At 45.9% G+C, this 25424-nt stretch overlaps 1 protein-coding gene across 2 annotated transcripts in view; it reads left to right on the plus strand.

The window, feature by feature from the left end:
- CLMP (CXADR like membrane protein) overlaps nt 1-25424 on the plus strand; it is a 172077-nt gene that overhangs the window by 134772 nt on the left and 11881 nt on the right. For both annotated transcript variants that reach the window (XR_011021910.1, XM_068238830.1), the window contains exons 2-6: nt 4541-4698; nt 12455-12650; nt 16165-16317; nt 21676-21789; nt 23251-23392. Coding sequence is in view for 1 of the 2 variants with exons in the window: in XM_068238830.1 (XP_068094931.1) it covers nt 4541-4698; nt 12455-12650; nt 16165-16317; nt 21676-21789; nt 23251-23392 (763 nt within the window). In the remaining variant the exon portion in view is untranslated. The remainder of the gene's footprint in view (nt 1-4540; nt 4699-12454; nt 12651-16164; nt 16318-21675; nt 21790-23250; nt 23393-25424) is intronic.

The following is a 25424-nucleotide window of genomic DNA, read 5'->3' on the forward strand; positions in this document are numbered from 1 at the left end:
GAGCTTTAGATATTTTTTGCCTAACTTAGGTGATAAAAATAAGGCTAACTAGTTCAGCAAAAATAGGAACCAAATGATGGTGCTGTTAATGAAGAAAAGTTAATTACAGATGTACTCGGCTAGTTTGCTGGCATGCTTTAATCCTTACATGCTAGCAAGCTGCTCCTGTGTGGACAGATCACAGACAAATCATCCCAGTCCCCAGCCTGGGTCTCCTAAGCAAGGGAAGGGGGAAGAGGCAGGAGGGAGAGGAACTCTGTGTGTGTAATTCCTTATCTTAGATAATCTAGATAATCTAGATCCTCTAGATTGTAAGCCTTTGGGCAGGGTCCTCCTCCTTTTGTGTCCTACCTGATCATGCACCTCCATTACTGTGCACCCATGCTAGGCATCTGAGTGAACCTAACTTGCCTAATCTCCTGTGCTGTGTGATCTCCATGCTCCATTCAGTGACTAAGCATTACCTGGTACTCATACTGTGCTGTGTGATCTCCATGCTCCATCCAGTGACTAAGCATTACCTTGTACTCATACTGTGCTGTGTGATCTCCATGCTCCATCCAGTGACTAAGCATTACCTTGTACTCATACTGTGCTGTGTGATCTCCATGCTCCACCCAGTGACTAAGCATTACCTTGTACTCATACTGTGCTGTGTGATCTCCATGCTCCCCTCCAGTGACTAAGCATTACCTGGTACTCATACTGTGCTGTGTGATCTCCATGCTCCATTTAGTGACTAAGCATTACCTGGTACTCATACTGTGCTGTGTGATCTCCATGCTCCATCCAGTGACTAAGCATTACCTTGTACTCATACTGTGCTGTGTGATCTCCATGCTCCATCCAGTGACTAAGCATTACCTTGTACTCATACTGTGCTGTGTGATCTCCATGCTCCATCCAGTGACTAAGCATTACCTTGTACTCATACTGTGCTGTGTGATCTCCATGCTCCCCTCCAGTGACTGAGCATTACCTTGTACTCATACTGTGCTGTGTGATCTCCATGCTCCATCCTGTGACTAAGCATTACCTTGTACTCATAGTGTGCTGTGTGATCTCCATGCTCCCCTCCAGTGACTAAGCATTACCTTGTACTCATACTGTGCTGTGTGATCTCCATGCTCCACCCAGTGACTAAGCATTACCTTGTACTCATACTGTGCTGTGTGATCTCCATGCTCCATCCAGTGACTAAGCATTACCTTGTATTTATACTGTGCTGTGTGATCTCCATGCTCCCATCCAGTGACTAAGCATCACCTTGTACTCATACTGTGCTGTGTGATCTCCATGCCCCCTCCAGTGACTAAGCATCACCTTGTACTCATACTGTGCTGTGTGATCTCCATGCTCCCCTCCAGTGACTAAGCATTACCTTGTACTCATACTGTGCTGTGTGATCTCCATGCTCCATCCAGTGACTAAGCATTACCTTGTACTCATACTGTGCTGTGTGATCTCCATGCTCCCCTCCAGTGACTAAGCATCACCTTGTACTCATACTGTGCTGTGTGATCTCCATGCTCCCCTACAGTGACTAAGCATTACCTTGTACTCATACTGTGCTGTGTGATCTCCATGCTCCCATCCAGTGACTAAGCATTACCTTGTACTCATACTGTGCTGTGTGATCTCCATGCTCCATCCAGTGACTAAGCATTACCTTGTACTCATACTGTGCTGTGTGATCTCCATGCTCCCATCCAGTGACTAAGCATCACCTTGTACTCATACTGTGCTGTGTGATCTCCATGCCCCCTCCAGTGACTAAGCATCACCTTGTACTCATACTGTGCTGTGTGATCTCCATGCTCCCCTCCAGTGACTAAGCATTACCTTGTACTCATACTGTGCTGTGTGATCTCCATGCTCCCCTCCAGTGACTAAGCATCACCTTGTACTCATACTGTGCTGTGTGATCTCCATGCTCCCCTCCAGTGACTAAGCATTACCTTGTACTCATACTGTGCTGTGTGATCTCCATGCTCCATCCAGTGACTAAGCATTACCTTGTACTCATACTGTGCTGTGTGATCTCCATGCCCCCTCCAGTGACTAAGCATTACCTGGTACTCATACTGTGCTGTGTGATCTCCATGCTCCATCCAGTGACTAAGCATTACCTTGTACTCATACTGTGCTGTGTGATCTCCATGCCCCATCCAGTGACTGACTAAGCATTACCTGGTACTCATACTGTGCTGTGTGATCTCCATGCTCCATCCAGTGACTAAGCATTACCTTGTACTCATACTGTGCTGTGTGATCTCCATGCCCCCTCCAGTGACTAAGCATTACCTTGTACTCATACTGTGCTGTGTGATCTCCATGCCCCCTCCAGTGACTAAGCATTACCTTGTACTCATACTGTGCTGTGTGATCTCTATGCTCCCATCCAGTGACTAAGCATTACCTTGTACTCATACTGTGCTGTGTGATCTCCATGCTCCCCTCCAGTGACTAAGCATTACCTTGTACTCATACTGTGCTGTGTGATCTGGTCTTTCTTGTATTCCTGTATTGTCATATTGCTGTATGTCACCCCTAAATATTGTCTGTAACCTAAACTAATGCCCAGCGCTGCGTAATATGTTGGCACTTTATAAATACAATAAATAAATAAATCTTAGTAGCTAAGCATTGCTGGAGAGCAGAGCTTATATTTTGATTTGATTTATTATCCTGATTCAAAACTTCCTGTTTCTAAAATACAAACTTTAGTTTATTGACTAGAAAAACAGTGAGCTTTCAGCGTGTAAGCCTTCTTCAGAATCTATTCCTGTTGACTGAGAATGTTAGAACATCCAATCAGAAGGAGATGGAGAGGTTTTTTTACAAATATAAGTGTCATCCGGATACATTCATTACAAGAGATCTTGCAAGGATTGTGAGGTATTTATGGCAAGTAAATAAGACCCTCGGTTTACTTAAAGGGGCACTATGGTGAAAAATTGTAACATTTAAAATATGTGCAAACATACAAATAAGAAGTACATTTTTTCCATAGTAAAATGAGCCATAAATTACTTTTCTCCTATGTTGCTGTCACTTACAGTAGGTAGTAGAAATCTGACAGAAGCGACAGGTTTTGGACTAGTCCATCTCTTCATGGGGGGTTCTCTGGGATTTATTTATTTTCAAAAGCACTTAGTGAATGGCAGTTGCTCTGTCCAACTGCCAAACAACTATGTAGTGAGCAGGGAAGCTGGCCAGCATCATTGTGTAAATCCTTTTTAGGGAATATCTTTATAAAGAATAAAATCATTGCTGAGAATCCCCTATGAAGAGATGGACTAGTCCAAAACCTGTCACTTCTGTCAGATTTCTACTACTTACTGTAAGTGGCAGCAACATAGGAGAAAAGTAATTTATGGCTCATTTTACTCTGGAAAAAACATACTTCTTATTTGTCTATGTTTGCACATATTTTACATTTTTAAAATTTTCGCCATAGTTCTCCTTTAACGCCTACATACTGTAGTCTGTTTTTACAGACCCTATCCTGTTCAGTGTACGCTGCTGGAGCCTGGAAACAGTTAACTGTATGTTACTAAGCAGGGGGGATACTTAGAGAGGCACAGTGAGGAGGTGCCAGTGCCCCAGCATACCCCAGTGTCATACCTCCCAACTTTTTGAGATGAGAAAGAGGGACAAGTAAGCCACACCCCTGATCACACCCCTGCCACACCCCGTCACACCCCTAGTCACGCATACCATAACGATTTCATAAGAAAAATATGTTGTTTTATAATTCAAACCACGCTGGTCCTTTCTATCCTGCTTCATTTTCCTTCATATTAACATTTAAAATTAAAAACTATATTCACTTAAAGGATGGGAATAAAGTTCAGAGTCAATCAAACACATTTTTAGTAGATAAATAGATATATTTACATAGAAATAGGGACAAAGTCCTGAAAGAGGGACAAATGAGGAGGAAAGAGGGACAGAGGGACAGGGCTCCCAAAGAGGGACTGTCCCTCCAAAAGAGGGACAGTTGGGAGCTATGCAGTGTAGCACTGCCAATGAATGGCAATTGTGATTTTCGGTCTAAAAGGGCCCTAAGGCCACTTTTTACATCGCACAGTATCAAAGAATGCACAAACTTCTCCAAGTTGGTGAAAAAAAAACATCGAGAAAGAATCACAAAGCAGCACAAGTGGAACAACAAGTTAATTTTAGCATTTCTTGTTTCTGGAAAGGAATCTATCGCTTTCTAAAGCACTTTGAAAAAGAAGTGACCATATTCTCTAAACCTGCTGCCAACAGCCAAACATCACTGTAGGAAATTCTTGTTAAAATAAAAGGGATGTGTTAATCTGTAACACTTGGACAAACTTGGTACTGAAGGAATGTGGCGCAGATAGGTGGCTCACTGGCGCACTCTTGTGGCCAAAGAGTGAACCTCACCCTCTCTGTTTGGAGGTATTGAAGATGTAAACTTACAGTGCTGTTTTTATATTGAATCTACATATTCATAACAACTAATGAATCAGCAATTCATACAATAAAGCTGTGGCTTTTCTCTGCGCAGGTCTCTGCTGTATTATCGCTGGAGTATTGGCGCAGACGGAAATTAAGAGTATATCGGAGGAGAACGTGACCTTGCCGTGCCAACACACGCTGGGACTGGTGGGGAAAAACCTGGACATCGAGTGGCTGTCAAACGTGTCCGACCATGGCCAGAAAGTGGTAATGTCTCCAAACTGTATTAGGATTTAAAGCGGGATTAAACTCTATATATGATGAATTAAATAATAATTGGCACTTTCACAATAAATGTACTGTACCTAGAACACCTTTTCCTGTGTCCGCACTATAAGGGGTACTATTATTGTTTAAAGAGAAACTACGACCAAAAATTGAACTTTATCCCAATCAGTAGTTGATACCCCCTTTTACATGAGAAATCTATTCCTTTTCACAAACAGACCATCAGGGGGCGCTGTATGCCTGATATTGTGGTGAAACCCCTCCCACAAGAAAAGTACGTACTTTTTTTGGCAGTTTCCTGTCTGTGAACCTTGTTGCATTGTGGGAAATAGCTGTGTACAGCTGTTTCCAACTGCCAAAAACCATGCAGCAGCTACATCACCTGCCAACAGTAAAATGTTCACTGGAGTTCCTCTTTAAATAGCAGAGCGCTGTACAGAGTATATTGTCTTGTCACCTAACTGTCCCTCAGAGGAGCTCACAATCTAATCCCTGCCATAGTCCTATGTCTATGCATGTATCGTGTAGTGTATGTATCATAGTCTAGGGCCAATTTAGGGGGAAGCCAATTACCTTATCTGTATGTTTTTGTGATGTGGGAGGAAAATAGAGTGCCTGGAGGAAACCCACACAGACATGGGGAGAACATACAAACTCCTTGCAGATGTTGCCCTGGCCAGGCTTCAAACCAGGAATCCAGTGTTGCAAGGCAAGAGCACTAACCGCTACACTACACCATCATGCTGCCCATGTGACAATGAAGCACTATAAGGGGTACCCTTTTAAAAGGCACTGAAAGGGGTACACTATAAGGGTGCCACTTTAAAGGACACCCGAACTGACATGTGACGTGATGTGATAGACATGTGTATGTACAGTGCCTAGTAGTGTTGGGCGAACATCTAGATGTTCGGGTTCGGGCCGAACAGGCCGAACATGGCCGCGATGTTTGGGTGTTCGACCCGAACTCCGAACATAATGGAAGTCAATGGGGACCCGAACTTTTGTGCTTTGTAAAGCCTCCTTACACGCTACATACCCCAAATTTACAGGGTATGTGCACCTTGGGAGTGGGTACAAGAGGAAAAAAAATTTAGCAAAAAGAGCTTATAGTTTTTGAGAAAATCGATTTTAAAGTTTCAAAGGGAAAACTGTCTTTTAAATGCGGGAAATGTCTGTTTTCTTTGCACAGGTAACATGCTTTTTGTCGGCATGCAGTCATAAATGTAATACATATAAGAGGTTCCAGGAAAAGGGACCGGTAACGCTAACCCAGCAGCAGCACACGTGATGGAACAGGAGGAGGGTGGCGCAGGAGGAGAAGGCCACGCTTTGAGACACAACAACCCAGGCCTTGCATGAGGACAAGAAGCGTGCGGATAGCAATTTGCATTTTGTCGCCATGCACTCATAAATGTAATACAGATGAGAGGTTCAATAAACAGGGACCGGAAACGCTAACCCATCACAGATGTTCATTGTTCATGTTACTTGGTTGGGGTCCGGGAGTGTTGCGTAGTCGTTTCCAATCCAGGATTGATTCATTTTAATTTGAGTCAGACGGTCTGCATTTTCTGTGGAGAGGCGGATACGCCGCCGATCTGTGACGATGCCTCCGGCAGCACTGAAACAGCGTTCCGACATAACGCTGGCTGCCGGGCAAGCCAGCACCTCTATTGCGTACATTGCCAGTTTGTGCCAGGTGTCTAGCTTCGATACCCAATAGTTGAAGGGTGTAGATGGATTGTTCAACACAGCTACGCCATCTGACATGTAGTCCTTGACCATCTTCTCCAGGCGATCGGTGTTGGAGGTGGATCTGCACGCTTGCTGTTCTGTGTGCTGCTGCATGGGTGTCAGAAAATTTTCCCACTCCAAGGACACTGCCGATACCATTCCCTTTTGGGCACTAGCTGCGGCTTGTGTTGTTTGCTGCCCTCCTGGTCGTCCTGGGTTTGCGGAAGTCAGTCTGTCGGCGTACAACTGGCTAGAGGAGGGGGAGGATGTCAATCTCCTCTCTAAAGTCTCCACAAGGGCCTGCTGGTATTCTTCCATTTTGACCTGTCTGGCTCTTTCTTCAAGCAGTTTTGGAACATTGTGTTTGTACCGTGGATCCAGAAGGGTATAAACCCAGTAATTGGTGTTGTCCAGAATGCGCACAATGCGTGGGTCGCGTTCAATGCAGTCCTAGGCCAAAGAGGTCATAGCCTAGGGTCACAAAACCTGTTTATTTGGGCAATTTCAATGGTGGCGAGTCTGACGTACATAAATCGCAGCAATGGCCGTTAGCAACGTCTGAATCTCACGAAATGTCTCATGCAGGTAGAAGACATATTGTTAGACTTGGGCTCCAAAGATGGGTTCCCTACATCTCTGCAAACCAGAGTTACAGGGCTCCAAATTTGGTAAAATCCCCCATAGGCTTTCATTGGGCCTCCTATTTACAGTTCCAAAATCTCACATCTTTTCAAAGGGCAATTACTCAGCAGTGGCAAATTTTCTAGCATTGTAGGGACCCTTAGGGGGAACATGACTGGTGAGTTTCGGGCCCCTAGGCCGAAGAGGTCATAGCCTAGGGTCACAAAAACCTGTTTATTTGGGCTATTTCAATGGTAGTGATGGTGACGTACATAAATCGCAGCAATGGCCGTTAGCAAAGTCTGAATCTCACGAAATGTCTCATGCAGGTAGAAGACATATTGTTAGACTTGGATTCCAAAGATGGGGTCCCTACATCTCTGCAAACCAGAGTTACAGGGGTCCAAAATTGGTAAAATCCCCCATAGGATTTCATTGCCTCCCTATTTCACTTTCCAAAATCTCACATCTTTTCAAAGGGCAATGGCTCAGCAGTACCAAATTTTCTAGCATTGTAGGGACCCTTAGGGGGAACATGACTGGTGAGTTTCGGGCCCCTAGGCCAAAGAGGTCATAGCCTAGGGTCACAAAAACCTGTTTATTTGGGCTATTTCAATGGTAGTGATGGTGGCGTACATAAATCTCAGCCATGGCCGTTAGCAACGTCTGAATCTCACGAAATGTCTCATGCTGGTAGAAGACATATTGTTAGACTTGGATTCCAAAGATGGGGTCCCTACATCTCTGCAAACCAGAGTTACAGGGCTCCAAAATTGGTAAAATCCCCCATAGGCTTTCATTGGGCCTCCTATTTACAGTTCCAAAATCTCACATCTTTTCAAAGGGCAATGGCTCAGCAGTACCAAATTTTCTAGCATTGTAGGGACCCTTAGGGGGAACATGACTGGTGAGTTTCGGGCCCCTAGGCCGAAGAGGTCATAGCCTAGGGTCACAAAAACCTGTTTATTTGGGCTATTTCAATGGTAGTGATGGTGACGTACATAAATCGCAGCAATGGCCGTTAGCAAAGTCTGAATCTCACGAAATGTCTCATGCAGGTAGAAGACATATTGTTAGACTTGGATTCCAAAGATGGGGTCCCTACATCTCTGCAAACCAGAGTTACACGGGTCCAAAATTGGTAAAATCCCCCATAGGCTTTCATTGCCTCCCTATTTCACTTTCCAAAATCTCACATCTTTTCAAAGGGCAATGGCTCAGCAGTACCAAATTTTCTAGCATTGTAGGGACCCTTAGGGGGAACATGACTGGTGAGTTTTGCCACTGCTGAGCCATTGCCCTTTGAAATGGTGTGAGATTTTGGAACGGTAAATAGGAGGCCCAATGAAAGCCTATGGGGGATTTTACCAATTTTGGACCCCTGTAACTCTGGTTTGCAGAGATGTAGGGACCCCATCTTTCTCCCTCACTTACAAAAGTGTATGCTCTGGAGAGCACGTTTGGCATGGAGTACGCAATCCGGTGAACCCAGTGTCCATCCACCCACATCTAGTGCCAGTCTGTTCCTTTTCCACATCAGGTATGTAAGTGTTAGGCACTGTACATACATATGTCTATCTCACTTCGGGTATCCTTTAATGAATCCTACCCTACCTGTCTGATCAAATTTCCGATCTGTTTTTCAAACGATTTTTCATAGAAGTGAATCGTTCCAAAAAAAATAGATAGGCAATCATATCGGACATTTTGGAAATAATCGATGTGACAGTAAATCTGTCAGAAAATTGCATTGTGTGTACCTAGCATTACATACACAAGATTTGGTAAAACTCAGTAAAAAAAATAAGCAGACCTGTCTATGGGGTGATGCAGGGCCGGCATCAGAAGTTTCTGGGCCCCTCTCATGCCAAATGGCAATCTGCAGAAAAAAAGGCCTGAATTCACAAACAGCTTTGTGTGCTCTTTTCATCATCTGTAAGGGCCCTTTTCCACTAGCGCTAGCACTAAACGCCAGTGATTGCGATTGCGCAAGTACTCATTTTTTTCACGGGATAGCGATTGCCATTTTACATATGCAATACATTACATTGCAAAATCGCGATAAAAATCACTCCGAGGCGCGATCACACTTTGGTAAAAATTGACTCGCGGTAGTGTAAAATACATAACGCGATTCCTGTTATTTTGCAAACCCTAGCGATTTGCGATTCAGCATCGCAAACGCTCATAGTGGAAAAGGGCCCTTAAAGCTTTGTACACATTATAAATCGCCAGTGCTATCGCAAGCGATTTTTAGAGCACTTTTCTAAACTCTTTTCCCTGCGCTTTGCGCTTAGAAAAGCGCTTTTCTAAGCGCTTTTGCAAGGTGAATAAGATGCTTTTTTTCCTGATGTCATTCAGGAAGTGAACTCTTTGACCCGGAAAAGAATAAATACAATGTATTTATTCTTAAAAGCGCTGGGGAAATCGCAATTTCAAGCGCTTTGCGATTTACCTTCCATTGAGCAAAAACGCTCAGAAAATGGTACATGATTTTATTAAAATCGAAACGCGCACAAGTGAACACTCTCATAGGAAATTATTGCACAAGAGCTTTTAGGACGATTTCTAAAATCAGTTGGCTGATGGTGTAATGGTTAAGGGCTCTGCCTCTGACGCAGGAGACCTGGGTTCGAATCTCGGCTCTGCCTGTTCAGTAAGCCAGCACTAATTCAGTAGGAGACCTTTGGCAAGTCTCCCTAACACTGCAACTGCCTATAGAGCGCGTCCTAGTGGTTGCTGCTCTGCTCTGGCGCTTTGAGTCCGCAAGGAGAAAAGCGCAATATAAATGTTATTTGTCTTGTCTTGTAAAATCACCAGCGCTTAAATAAAATCGGAAACGCTCATAGTGTGAATAAGCCCTAACATTGATGTGTTGCTGAAAAGCACCCCCCTTCCCCCCAGCACCACACATCAGTAAGGGCAGCCAGAGCCAGGCAGGCACCAATTCGCCTGGCCCAGGGAAGGTTCTGTGGTTTTTGCTGTAGGCACCCTCTATATATATATATACAGTCAGCTTTGATGCAGTTCACATACTTTGTGATATGCATGGCAATATCAAGCTTCCGTATTAACATGTATTTCTATCCTCTGCATTAGCACATGGCAGGATGCATTTTTACGGATGACGCACTCATCTCTTGTGCTTCTGGGCTGTTTGAACTGAAAATTAGTTCATTTTCAAGCGTACAAAGGCTCAGGGAGAGTCTCAACATGCCTGGGAGACAATGCATTCACTTGTAAGGCCCCATTCACACTTACAAAACGCAAAACACTCGCGCTTTTGCTAGCGTTTCGCCCTGGCGTTTTAGGCGATTAACGCCATTCACACTTGGGGCGATTTCCCGGCGATCGCGAGTAGCGCTTCTATAGCACTAAATGCAATCGCTGGGAAATCGCCTGAAAATGGTGCAGGATACCAATTTTTTTGAGCGATTTGCGTTAATCGCCGGCGATTAACGCAAATCGCCCAAGTGAGAAAAGGTCCATAGGTTATTATTGCACTAGCGCTTTAAACAGCGCTAGCGCTTGAGCGTTTTGCCAAAATCGCCGTCAAAATGCTCTAGTGTGAATGGGGCCTAAGGGTGCATGAGCCCTCAGATCCAAAAACAGCACAGTCAATCTGCACACACAGTATAGAGCACACAAAATGCAAACACACATACTCCCTCTCTCACTGTAAGGTCTCCTTGTCCTGACAAATTCCCTTTCCTCTCTGAACTTGTTATCAGCTTGGTTCAGAGCAGTAAACACAGCAAAGAGAAGATCAAGATACAGCATATTAACCTTTCTCGTTCTCCCTTATGCTGCGAATGCACAATGCGTTTCTGCTGCGTGACTCTCCGCTCGATCATTTTTGCCGCTCGATTCTGCAGTGGATTCTCTTATCTTCCGCTTGTCTTTCTTATCTTTTTCCATTCACTTCTATCAGAAATCGAGCGGCAAAGCGATCGAACGGGAGATTGGCTATGTCGGAAATTATCTATCGAACCATCTATCTGTGGCAGAAACAAATCGTGTATTCCCAGCATTAGCCTGGACATAAGTGTCAATATATGCACACTAGTGGCATCACATGTACAGATGTGAGAAGAATCTAAAGAGTTACAAGCGAAGAGCTTCCTCTCTGCCAACAATCTTAGCACTGCACTTGGGAAGGGGAGGTGATTGAAGACAATAATAATGAGAAGATGCACTATAAGGGGGTCCGGAGGCTGGGGGCGCCATGTTGCTGGATTAAGCCACGCCCCCTGGATGAAGCCACATTCCTGACTACGCCCCGCCCCCACAAGTGTTTTATTACTTGCTTTTGCTGCATCTGCTTAGCGTATGTTGCAGACAGCTGCCACTGTGTCCCTCTGTGCCTTGTACATCCTTTCCCCCCCCCCCCCCCTTGTGCCTCCTTCTGTCCCTTTTGTGCCTCCTTCTGTCTCCTTGTGCCTCCTTCAGTCCCTTGTGCCATGTCTGACCCCCTGTTTGTCCTTCTGTCTCTCTTTGTGCTTCCTTCAGTCCCACTGTGCCACCTCTGGCTCCTTCTGTCCCCTTGTGCCTTTCTTTGCCCTCTGTGCTGCCTCTGCCCCCCTGTTCCTCCTTCAGTACCACTCTGCCTCCTTCTGTCCTCTTGTGCCTCCTTCTGTCTCGATGTGCTTCTTCAGTCCCCATGTGCCTCCTTCTGTACCCCTTTGTGCCTTCTTCTGTATCCCTGTGGCTCTGTCTGTCCGCCTCTGCCTCTTTCTGTCTCCCTGTGCTTCCTTACACCCCCCTCTGCCTTGTTCTGTTCCCCTTTATGCCTCCTTCTGACCCCTTTGTGCTTTTTTCTGTCTCCCATCATTACTCCTTCTGTCCCCCTGTTCCTCCTTCTTTCCTCCTGTGCCTCCTTTTGTCCCCCTTTGTGCCTCAATCTATTTTCTGGTGAAACGCTGCTGCATTACGATTATTTTCGGGTGAAATGCTGGCACATTATGATTATTTTTGGTGAAACACTGCTGCATTCAGATTATTTTTTACAAGGGGGGTGCCAAGGGTGGTGGGGGGACGTAGTGGCTGCCACGTGGAGGGGGGGGAGGCGGCACAGGCTTTCTCGCCTGGAGTGACAAAATGGCTAGAGGCGCCCCTGTCTGTATGTGTTTTTCTGGTGCTAGTTTACTATTGAATAACATTCAGAATCTATATTATACCAGCAAGCATCCCCCTCAGAACTGGCAGCTTTGGTCAAGTGTCTGAGAAGTGCCTTCATGTGCTTCAGTTTGCTTCATAGTAGGCCCCCCTGGCCGGGCCCCAGAATCCTGTGGGCCCCATACACCTCTCTCCCCTGTGATGCCCTATGGGCGGCCCGGCGGTGATGACTCTGACTCACACGTTGTCTTGTGCTCCTCAGATCCTCAGCTACAGTGGTGGGCAAGTCTATGAGAATGACGAGGTGAAAGGACGGTATAGCTTCTTTTCCAATTACCTGGCTGGAGATGCCACCATATTTATCCAGTCCCTGGAGCCGGGCGACGCCGGTCTCTACACCTGCAAAGTGAAGAATGACGGCCAATACAAGTGGAGCTACGTCCGGCTGAAGATTCTAGGTGAGCGCTCGGAATAAGAGTGATCATTGCGTAGGATTATTATGGACTTCCATCTGTCCCACCATTTGTAGCCGCTACTTCTGAGTTCTGCTTCCCTCTGATTATAGGATATCATCATCTCCTCTCTCGGTATAAAATCGGTTACTACAGGGGTCTCAAACTCAATTTACATGGGGGCCGCAGGAGGCAAAGTCAGGATGAGGCTGGGCCGCATAAGGAATTTCACAATCGCGGTGCATCGCTGCCTCTGCCCGCCCCTCTCACTCTTCCTTCCTTCCGTGCGGCGATTGACGTCAGGAGGGGCAGAGCTGAAGCTGATAGCTCTGCCCCTTCCAGGAAATGCCAGCGGATTGCCCCCCGGGGGATTTGGGGGCTCTGCAGCCCTCGTTTAGCAGCAGGGATGCGGCGGATTACTTAGGAGCACTGAAGCGAACTATAAGGAAGCTTTTTCCAGCGAGGGCCACAAAATATTGTATCGAGGGCCGCAAATGGCCCGCGGGCCGCGAGTTTGAGACCCCTGGGTTACTACAACTATTCATTCCTATGTAGTAGCTGATCACCTACTACCCGCATCAAGCGCCCAACTCACCAACTGAAAGTGTGTACCAAGCTTAAAGAGAACCAGAGATGAAGCACCCTCTTGTATTTTACCTTATAAATCAGTGGGAACATGACAGTAAACACCTAATCTGCTCTTTGTTTCATTGTTCTCTGTTTAATCTGACTGTTATCACCTCTGATTAGAATCCACAACTGAGCAAAGATTATAGCTGAGTCTGTCTTCTCTGGTGTCTTTTCAAGCCCAAGCCTGCCCCCTTTGTGGCTCTGCTATTATGACTCAGCTATAATTATTCCCTGCAAAGCCAGACTGAATGCTCAGTCCGGGATTCTTATCACAGCTGATAACGGACACTTTTAGCAGTGAGGATGAAACAGAGAGCAAGGTAAGTGTTTTCTCTAATGTTCTTACTGATATATATGGTAAAATACATAAGGGTGCTTCGTCTCTGGTTCCCTTTAAAGGAGTCATCAGGCAAAAATAATAAATAAAAAAATTTACTCACCTGGGGCTTTCACCAGCTGACTGTCCCACGGCACGCTGTCATGTCCGCTCCCCGCCGCTGTCCCGCTCTCGCCGCGCGGTGCAGAGGCCGACCATGGGGTAGTTCTGTGCCTGCACAGTGCACCGCAGACCACAGTCGGCTGCAAGGGGCTGGAGAGAGCCCCAGGTGAGTAATTTTTTTTTTTTTCCGCCTGATGACTCCTTTAAAGGGAACCCGAGGTGAGAGTGACATGGAGGCTGCCATATTTGTTTCCTTTTAAACAATGCCAGTTGGCAGGCAGCTCTGCTGATCTGTGTGGCTGCAGTAGTGTCTGAATCCCACCAGAAATCAGTGTGCAGCTAATCTTGTCAGATCTGACAATAACGTCAGAAACTCCTGATCTGCTGTATGCTTGTTCAGGGGCTATGGCTAAAAGTGTTAGAGGCAGAGGGTCAGCAGGGCTGCCAGGCAACTGGTATTGCTTAAAAGGAAATAAATATGGCAGCCTCCATAAGACTCTCACCTTGGGCATACTTTAAAGCCTGGTATACACCTTCAACTTTGATTGGCCAATCACTGACCAATTTTAACACCTGTAGTATGAGATCCAACAGATATTGACTACTATTTACAAATTGTTTAGTTAAGCCCGACAAGGAGGTGGTCTAATTGTTCAGTGATTGGCCAATCATAATTGAAAGTGTATGGCGGGCTTTCGGTATCGGCCCTCATCAGGTAGCAAGCAGGTAGCAGGGCCGTTACAGACTGAGCAGGAGGTCACATATCACAGAGTTTCATTTATATGCTTTGTTATTCTTCAGAAGCAGTTAGACAGGAGTAGTCAGATCAGGGCGTTGTATAACAATTTCTCTGTCCTGTGGTTCATTTTGCCTCTAATGATATGTTTGCATTTCAGTAAGAAAGTATTCCCAGAGCTGCCACATCACTACACCAGCATCACTGAAAGAAATGCAGTCTTAACCACTTCACCACTGAGGGGTTTTACCCCCTGAGCACCAGAGCAATTTTCACATTTCAGCGCTCCTTCCATTCATTCGTCTATAACTTTATCATTACTTATCACAATGAAATGAACTATATCTTGTTCTTTTCGCCACCAATTAGGCTTTCTTTAGGTGGGACATTATGCCAAGAATTATTTTATTCTAAATGTGTTTTAATGGGAATATAGGAAATGAGGGAAAAATGTAGTATTTTTCAGTTTTCGGCCTTTATAGTTTTTAAATAATGCATGCTACTGTAATTAAAACCCATGAAATTTATTTGCCCATTTGTCACGGTTATAAAACCATTTAAATTATGTCCCTGTCACAATGTTTGGCGCCGATATTTTATTTGGAAATAAAGGTGCATTTTTTTCAGTTTTGCGTCCATCCCTAATTACAAGCCCGTAGTTTATAAAGTAACAGTGTTATACCCTCTTGACATAAATATTTAAAGAGTTCAATCCCTAAGGTAACTATTTATGTATTTTTTTCATTGTAATTTTTTTTTTTTATGACAAAAAAAAAAAATTGGGGAGTTTAGGAGGTAATGAGTTAATTTTGAGTGTAAAAGTAATGTATTTGTATATGAAAAATGCTTTAGGGTGTAGTTTTACTATTTGGCCACAAGATGGCCACAGTAACTTTTTGTTTATGCGACCTGCAAGCGTACAGGAAGTACACTTGCAGGAAGGGTTAGGAGGCTGGGAAACTGTTTTTTTCTCACAATGATCGCTGCTTCTCGTAGAAGCAGCTGATCATTGCGGGGGGCAGAGATCAGCGAACGGGAAAGGTTTTTTTACCCGTTCATTGATCTCCGGGCGAGTGGGCGGCGGCGTGCACGAGCGCGGGGGTGTGCGGACGAGCGAGCGGGAGCACGGACAGCAGCGGGAGCGGCGTCAGGTACGGATTTCTCCGTCCCTTGGTGTTAACAGGGTGGAAAAAAATACGGAGAAATCCGTACCGCTGGGGGTAAAGTGGTTAATGGACCTGGAATTAAACAATTCCAAATATAAGATGTCACCTCAAGGAAAAATAGACTCTGTCTGGGACACCTGGCTTATCTTTATTAGTGCAGCACAACAGCTTTTGGCAGGTTATTTAAGCTGAGAGCAAGAGACACACTATCTTTATAATGGCAGAGAAGCATTTAAAGGACATCTGAAGTGAGAGGGATATGGAGGCTGCCATATTTATTTCCTTTTAGATAATGCCAATGGTTTCTTGCCACTTTTATGTTTGTAGAAAGGGAGCATGAATGCCATCCTGGACAGAACTAACATAAACAGAAAGTGGCTGTCAATCTTAGTTAGCTATTTACTTCTGCACAGGATGCTGATTAATGTTTGTCTGCACTCCGGTGAATTCGCTTGTCTGTCTAAGTTGAAAAGTTTTTGTTATTGTAGAGAAAAGTCTACTTTACAGATGACTAAAACTGTAACATAATGCCAATCTATTCTGTTTCAGTAAAGCCTTCGGAGCCTCTTTGTTGGGTTCAAGGAGAACAGATAGTGGGAAGAAATGTCACGTTGCACTGCGACTCATCTATCGGTACCCAGCCAATCTTATACGAGTGGAAGCGAATTAAGCAGATGGGTGAAGTCACAGTATCCTTACTAAGTATGTCTTTTTTCAGTGGGGAACACTGCTCTATTTAATTCTCTATTTCTGCTTGGAACAACTACAGTTCAGTAAAAGAACAATAAATATGTCCTTAGCAGTTGCACAACAATAGCCCCGGCAACTCCCACTGGGGGCTACAGAGGCCCCTCCCTCTCACCTTGCAGAGCAGTGTCGTATGTACCTGCTCCAGCACAGAGTTGGGTTTCCTCTTCTTCCCTGAAGCTGCACGCTTTATGCTGCCATGCCCCAGCTCCCGATGCATGTCATGTGATGTAGTATCACGTGATCCTACGGCTCCAGATGCAAGTCATGTGATGTAGTATCACGTGATCCTACGGCTCCAGATGTATGTCATGTGATAGGAGTCACAGGATGACACAGTAGAGGTGGAATATTACAGTGCTCCCTGTGCTACTCTTGAAGGGGGTGGTGATGGGTTGGGGGAGGGAATGACTGGTCACTATATGCGAGGGGGGGGGGGGGTTCAGGGTCCAGATCAGGAGTTTTGTTGGCCACCTGTTATGGGTGTTCAGATCATGATGGTCACACTTGTTCTATGACCTTTGCTAGAGGGGGCCCTCAGGCTATGAGGGTCACTGAGAGGAGGTGAGGGAAGGGGTGTCAACATTGGGGGTGGGGCCATAATTTCTGGTTTTGCCCCTGATTACTTAATAAGCTGAAGCTATGCTTCGTTTAATATACGCTTGAGGTATTGCCGCTGTTTCAGGGGAACTTTGACATTGTCCTCATCATGCTTTCTCCAAAGGTCAGGAATTTCTTAAAGTGGATCCGAGATAAACTTTTACTCATTGCATAATTCTGTTCCTTTCATATAGTTTATAGGGCATTCCTCAAACCAAATACTTTTTTTGTTTGTTTTTGTTTTAATACTCTAATTCCCTATAAACTAAACAAGCCTCGCCCACAGCTCAAAGTGCCTTGGCACTCCATGTAGCAAGGGCTTATGGGAGCTCAGTCTGGGAAAGAGGAGGAGGAGGTTACTAGCCAGAGATTTCAGAGGCAGAGGGGAGGAGGGAGCAGGAGAGGGGAGTGAGCTGAGGGCTGGAGATGCAGAGCAGCTTGCCTATGTGTAATGTGACAAACAAAACATGGCCGCTCTCATTTTATCACAGGAATAAATAAACATAAACTGTTGAAGCTGTTTGCAGCTAGATTTGCTGTGTAAACTATCTAAACTTTAGATAAGATATATAGACAAGTTACTTGTTATAGTTAATTTTTCATGTCGGATCCGCTTTAATAACGTAGCTGGCCGGTATCTTCTGACTTCTAAACTGCTGAACCTCCTTCCACCACCATTTACAGAGTTACCACAAGAGAACGGGTGAATTATGTTTTTTTTCCACATTGCGTGGAAATCGAAGAACGCTTTGAAGATAAGGCTAGATGGATTGGCTGAGGATATTCTTTCTCATACAGTGTTTTGTTTAACCTCCGCCAGAAACCTGCAAACTGGAGAATTAGAAGAAAAAGTCTATCAAAGGCAGCAGAGGAGGCGGTTAGGTGAACTCTAATAGTACTGCGCTCCAGGACTTCATTCTTCCCCACCTGAAGAGAATCCAGGATGTTAGGAGCAGATTGTGAAGGGATATCAGCTCCTTTTCTTTTATTAAAACTGCAAATGGCATGCTAAATTTAGACAATACAGGGTTTACGGGAGGGGAATGAAGATGTTACTTCAGGATACAATGCTTGCGCACTACAATCATCTCTCAGCCACCAGGTCTTCAGCTGCGTCTGACTGATCCCAAGGCTGGATTAATAATGTTATTCTCCTCTAAGACAAGTTTCTTGTGATCACACCCCATGTGCAGCCCCCACTCCCCTCCCCCCCCCCCTTATGCATATAAAAGCCTGCCCCCTGTTCTATGTATAACAATAATTTACAGCAGCCCTCCATCCATTCCATGTGCAGCCCGCTCTTCCATGTGTAACATTTACTGTATGTACAGCAGCCCCCCTCTTCCAAGTGCATCATCCATGTACTGCAGCCCCCCTCCCATTCCATGTGCAGCCCCCCTCTTCCATGTGTAACATTCATGTACTGCAGCCCCCCTCCCATTCCATGTGCATCCCCCTCTTCTATCAGTAACATTCATATACAGCAGTCTCACTCCCTTTCCATACAGTATGTAACATTCATGTACAGCAGTCCCTCCCATTTTATGAGCAGCCCCCTGTTCCATGTGTAACATCCATGTACAGCAGTCCTTCTCTGTTGTGACCCTAGATGAGTCCCCCAACCTCTGGTGTCTGTAGTCAGGAGAGTCTGATGTTTGGGGGCATCAAACCATGGCCAACAAAAGATTGGCAGAATAAGTCAATCAGTCTAGGAGTTTTCTTACTAACTACCGTAGCCAAGGTGAAATGTCTAAAGATTAAGCTGCATGGAGGGTGGCTTACTGGTGGGATCTGCATCTTGCTCACGTCCAACTTACTGTAAAGATAAAGTGTAATGATCTGCTCTGCTTTCTGCGCAGGCAGACAGCTTTTTGACCATTTTTTAGGTCTGAGTGCTGCAGGTCCCTGGAAAAGAGACCTTTCTTCCCTCTGCAAGTTGCAGAGTTGCTGTTCTGGTGAGGAATTTGCATCCACTTGTCATGCAAATTGCTTAGCTGCTTCCTTTGATGGCTTGCAGTATAAATACCATTTCCTCCCAGAATTCCCTGCTGGTCATAAAGGTTTGATCCTGCTAGACTTACCTTGAGTCTCAGCCCTCTGCATATTGTTTGCTAATATTATCTGTATTGCCTGTTCTGTCTTTCTGTTGCGATTCTTATGTCGCCAGCGGTGGCCGACAGGGAATCGCTCTGTCTGTTTGGATCGCATTCGCCCTAGCGGTAGAGGCGGTGGATCTCTCTGTATTCTGTCTCAGGAGTGTAAGCCAGAGCAGCGGTTGCTACTGGTTGCTCCATCTGTCTGTCCTGTCTGGAACGAACGCTTGCTGTCGTCTCGGTGAGGTAACCGTTTAGCAAGCGTTCGCGTTTTCTATTTGTTTTCACGTTTCTTTGGTTAGTCAGGGTTGGTATGCTTTGTCGCTATTGCCCTTATCGTGTGATGACCGTGTCGTGCACGCGCTTTGTCGCTATTGTGCTTATCGTGTGGTGACCGCGTGTAGTTAGTCCTGTCCGCTACTTTGTGTTGCTTTGCAGTTTGTTATCGGTTCTGTCTTTGCTCTCCTTTGCTCTGTCTTACTCGGTCTTGTGTCACTATTAGCAATCGCCATTCTTGCGATTGCGTTCCCATTTGGTCTTTGCTGTTGTGTGTTCACGGTCGCCGGGTGGCGACTGGATTGGTGGACATACATACATTCTATCTCTGTGCTCACTCTCTCTCTCTAAGGGCTATCTTGCCCTGTATTGCTTCACCTCGTACAATTCCCATCTGGCATCTGTGGCAGTGCAGACTGCAGAGGATTTATTCCTCTGCACTCCACAGCTCCATCTGCCGGTGGGAATTCCTCTCTACAGGTGCATAGCACCAAAGCTGGGTTCTGTTATTTCAACGCTTGTGGAGGATTTCTGCAGTGTCAGCGCGCGTCCTGTGCGCTGACCACGGAGATAATTCCGAATTCGTTACATAAAGATTGTGAAGTTCCATGAGATGGCTTCTATGTCGATATACTAGCCCGTGTATGTATTAATCACAAGGCTCAGCATGTGCTGCATCCCACCTGTCTAGCAGTATCTTCTGGGTCCCATGCAATCGCTGTTGTCATCACTTGTAGGCTTGGAGTCACGTGCATAGCACAGTCCAGGCTAGTCCTACAACGGGGAGACCAGTGGCAGCTAAGAAGGGAAACGAGGTAGCTAGACATTATGGGGCTCCATAGCAAAACATGGGGCCATAAAATGCTGGCTTTCTTGAGAAATGCCACCTACCTCTACCTTATGGATACGAGCTAACTGGGAGTTTTGCATTCTCATGCGATCTGCACTGCATGTAGTCCATGGGCACTTAGATAAAATCATAGGGTAGAGGAACATAAGGAAGTTGGTGAGTACATCAAGTACCACCTGGGTCCCCTATGCACCAGGGCCCCATAGCAGGTGCGATGGCTTCTATGGCTATTGCTATGCCTTTGCCGCCATAGACTCTAATGCAATTATCGTTAATACGGCGAAAAAAGCAGAAAAAAGGGCGCCGCGATAAATATCATTAACAACATTAGAACATTACAGTTTTTGAAGTATGTTATCGTTTTAGAAACTTGCAACATTACAGTTTTTGTCATATTATTTCATTTGTATGTACAGATTTGACGTTATCAAAGATATGATTGTTTCTAAGTGTAAAAGGGTGTTTCTGCAGAGAGAGTGGTTAGGGTTATGCACCACCAGGGGGAGTGGTTAGGGTTAGGCACCACCAGGGGGGTGGTTAGGGTTAGGCACCACCAGGGGGGGAGGTCTTAGGGTTAGGCACCACCAGGGGAGTGGTTAGAGTTAGGCACCACCAGGGGGGTGGTTAGGGTTAGGCACCACCAGGGGGAGTGGTTAGGGTTAGGCACCACCAGGGGGCTGGTTAGGGTTAGGCACCACCAGGGGGGTGGTTAGGGTTAGGCACCACCAGGGGGGTGGTTAGGCACCACCCAGGGGGGTGGTTAGGGTTAGGCACCACCAGGGGGTGGTTAGGGTTAGGCACCACCAGGGGGGTGGTTAGGGTTAGGCACCACCAGGGGGGTGGTTAGGGTTAGGCACCACCAGGGGGGTGGTTAGGGTTAGGCACCACCAGGGGGGGAGGTCTTAGGGTTAGGCACCACCAGAGGGGTGGTTAGGGTTAGGCACCACCAGGGGGGTGGTTAGGGTTAGGCACCACCAGGGGGGTGGTTAGGGTTGGGCACCACCAGGGGGGTAGTTAGGGTTAGGCACCACCAGGGGGGTGGTTAGGGTTAGGCACCACCAGGGGGGTGGTTAGGGTTGGGCACCACCAGGGGGGTGGTTAGGGTTGGGCAACACCAGGGGGGTGGTTAGGGTTGGGCAACACCAGGGGGTGGGTAGGCAACACCAGGGGGGTGGTTAGGGTTAGGCACCACCAGGGGGAGTGGTTAGGGCTAGGCACCACCAGGGGGGGAGGTCTTAGGGTTAGGCACCACCAGGGGGAGTGGTTAGGGCTAGGCACGACCCAGGCCGCAGTTAGTTTTAGGCAACACCGGGGGTGGGGGTATAGGGTTGTTCTCCAAGCTTGAAACACCTTTTCAGCCTAACAAAATACTATTTTTTAGAAGGGCCCAATAATTATTGTAGAACTAATAAAGGTTGGGCTTTAGGTGGATTGTTCTCAGGTTGTAACAAATCTTCACCTAAAAAATACTTTTTTCTCTGCATTTTCTTTCAGAAACACAGAAACTAGTCCTGCAAAACCTGAGCGCGTCGGACAATGGAACCTACCGCTGTATTGTGAAGAACGAGGCCGGGAGTCGGATCTGTAGTATAAATCTCACGGTACAGTGTAAGTAACAGCGCTAAAGATGAATCAGAAAGACCTCGGGGTATAAAAACCAGTGGCGTACCTAGGGCAATTGACACGCAGTGTTGGGTATTAAAAGACACCCCCCCCCCCTCCAAAAAAAAGGAAAGGAGCGAGTGGCATGCTAAGCGCGCCACGGCGGGTAATGCCAGGTGTAGCTTCCCCCCATAAAGTTGGCCTGAGTATAGGTAGCTGCTATAGTTGCCCCCAGTATAGCTAGTATAGTTGCCCCCAGTATTAGTATAGTTGCCCCCAGTATTAGTATAGTTGCCCCCAGTATTAGTATAGTTGCCCCCAGTATTAGTATAGTTGCCCCCAGTATTAGTATAGTTGCCCCCAGTATAGTATACTTGCCCCCGGTATGGGGGAAGCTTGGAAGGAGGGGTAGCGGGGACAGCGGCGGAGAGGGGGGCCAGACCCCCCACCTTTCTCACCTGGGTCCCCTCCTTCTGGCGCTTCCCCCCTCCTAATTAGCAGCAGCTTAGAGAAGCGGGCAGGAGCGGGCGGAGAGGACTTACTCACCTGCTTCCTGGCGATGGCGCACAGCGTCATCGTCACATGACACTGGTCTCCGACTTCTCCGCCGCTCACTGTGCTTCCGCTAATCAGGATTTTGTGTGTTGCAATTTTTGTGTTGTTTCCCCCTCCTCTGTGGGAGACCTTGGTGACACCCCCTGGGACGTCCGTCACCTGGTGACACCCCCTGGGACGTTCGTCACCTGGTGACACCCTCTGGGAAATCCGTCACCTGGTGACACCCCCTGGGACGTCCGTCACCTGGTGACACCCCCTGGGACGTCCGTCACCTGGTGACACCCCCTGGGAAATCCGTCACCTGGTGACACCCCCTGGGACGTCCGTCACCTGGTGCGGGGCGCCCCTTGCCGCCCTATGGCAGGAATGCCCCTGATAAAAGCACAAATGTGAATGCTTGCTGTGATGTATAGGATTCAGTGACTACCTAGTGCTATGGTGGCAGCGCACACACAGAGATATGATTGTGCAACATCTTCACCCTTTACCTAAAGCAGATCTGAAGCGAAAAACAATTACGAGATAATGAACTGTATGGGTAGTACGGATAATGAATAGAACATTAGTGGCAAAGAAAAAAAGTCTCTTTTTTTTTTTCAGTTATAAAACTTTCTTTTATAACATTGCATCATTCTGTCACATTTGAAGTTTAGAAACCACACTCTGTATTTTAAGCTATAAAACAGAGCAGAGCTAAGGACCTTTTGAACTTCCCTGCAGTAAAACCTTATCTCAACCTGCCTCACGGCTAACAGGACTGGATTCCACCCAGTGGAACGAACAGCTCAGAGTAGCTCTTTTGTGTAGATAACAACTTAAGTTTCTTAACTCTTCCTGTACTGGAAAACAACTACTTTTTCATTAGTATTTTATTACCTTTATTTGTAATTTGAACTGTTTGCTCCACAGCTCCATCCAACGTGGCTTTGCTGGCGGGAACCGTGTGTGGAACGGTGGGTGGAGTGCTGATCCTGATTCTCATCTGCTGGTTACTGTTACGAAGGAAAGAGATCAAAAAGAGGGAAGAGGATGAGTTCCTCAATGAAATCAGGTAAAAATAATGGAAAAAAACCAGCAAAATCAAAAGTAAAAAAATAAAAACAAAAAGTTGGGCAAGACTTGATTTACTTTGTCAGCACTGTGGCACAGGTGTTAAGCTCCAGGCCTGGAGGGCCAGATCCAGGCCAGTGTTTAGGATGGACTGAGAAATGGAGAGATGTGGTCTACTTGATGGACCACGCCTTTCCATCAATGTGTGAGGACCCTGGAGGACTGGAGTTGGACATCCCTGAGTTAGGGGAGCTTGGTGGCAGTCACATGACTACAAATAATAAAAGCATACATATCAAACTCTGGCCCGTGGGCCAAATCTGGCCCTCGGAGTCATCAGATTTGGCCCTTAGGTGGTTTTCCACTTTGCATTATGTTTGGCCCTCTCTAGACCACCAGGGAAGCTATACTGGAGGGTAAGCCCTAGATCCCCAGAGAAGCCATATGGGGAGGGGGGAAGCACTAGATACCAGGGAACTGTATATGAGAGGGAAGGGGGCCACTAGACATCAGGGAACTGTTTAGAAAAAGGAGGGGGCCAGTAGGCACTAGGAAACTGCATAGAAAAGGGAGAGAGGACAATTAAACATCAGGGAATAGTATAGGGGAGGGAGGGAAAACCACTAAACACCAGGGAACTGTATAGATGAGGGAGGGCGGACCACTAAACACCAGGGAACCGTATAGGGGAAGGAGGGGGGCAATTACACACCAGAAAACTTTATAAGAGAGATGGCCACTAGACATTGAGGTTGGCCTGCAACTTGGTCCCAGAGCTCAACTTTGGCCCACTTTGTATTTGAGATTGACACCTGGGAATTAAAGGTGCGTATTTAGTGTAGTTTTCTTTTTTCATAAAGCTCTGCTGTATATTTTGGAATGGTATCCGTCCTACTGGTCTTATAATTTCAGGGTGGGAGTGGGAGGACAGTAGTAGGACAAGGGCCTGAAAAGAGGACTGGGAAGGCTCAATGGGATCCAGAGAGCCTTCCCTCTACATAGGTACTTCAAATAAATATATATATATGGTATATACTTGAGGTTGACCATATTTTATGTCCCCTTCTTTGGATTGTGGGGACTAATGCTCCCTCCTTGGGATTGGCTGCCTTTCAGGTGACCTACATCTGTGTGTATTCATGTGAACTTTTTGAATTTAATTATCTGACATAACTACACCATTGGTTCTTATCTTTTAGGCTTGTTTTCCAAGCTATATGAGAACATATGCTGCAAAGAAAAAAGCTTGTTCTCAACTAACTAACTCACTTTAGATGCCATATTTATAAAGGTTGTGTTCATGTGTTTAAAAGCATTGAAAGTCCCTACCGTAATTACCCTAAATGGTGATCAGCAAGGTTGTTGATTGGAAATCCACACAATTTTCAAAATTGAAGTATCCTTTATTGCATGATCAAAACATCCAACAAGCCAACATCTGTCAGTGTGAGGGAGGGTCCACTTCTTGTTTTGGCCTTGACAAAGGGGACCCTGCTTGGCCCTTAAACAATTTTTGGCTTGTAGGATGTTTTAATCATGTGATAAAGGATAGGGGTACTTTATACTTGTAAATAGTATTATGATCGAATCAGTCAAATAGAGATGGCCCAGCCTTGGAGAACTCATGGAGAAGCACATGATCAGTTTGATCAGCTGATAGATTTGTAAGCCTCTGATTTGCTGTGATGACTTCCTGGTTAACACATGATCATGACCAGCATATCAGAGTGTTACAAATCTGTCAGCTGATCAAACTGATCATGTGCTTCTCCATGAGTTCTCCAAGGCTGGGCCATCCCTACAGTCAGATATCAATGCTGCAAATCAAGTAACGTACCTTAAAGGAAACATCTGGCATTTAAAGAGGAGCTGTTAGGTATAAGGTCTCAGAGAAAATAAACACATATATCAGTAGCTAAAGATTGGCTGTACTTACATTACATATGCATTTCACTGTCCACGTTTGGATTTCACAGAATTTGTATATAGTATATGCAGAGATAGATGCTCCTGACAGCTCATGGCAAGCTCCA

This window comes from Hyperolius riggenbachi, chromosome 6 (genome assembly GCF_040937935.1).
Source record: "Hyperolius riggenbachi isolate aHypRig1 chromosome 6, aHypRig1.pri, whole genome shotgun sequence".
NCBI lineage: Eukaryota > Metazoa > Chordata > Amphibia > Anura > Hyperoliidae > Hyperolius > Hyperolius riggenbachi.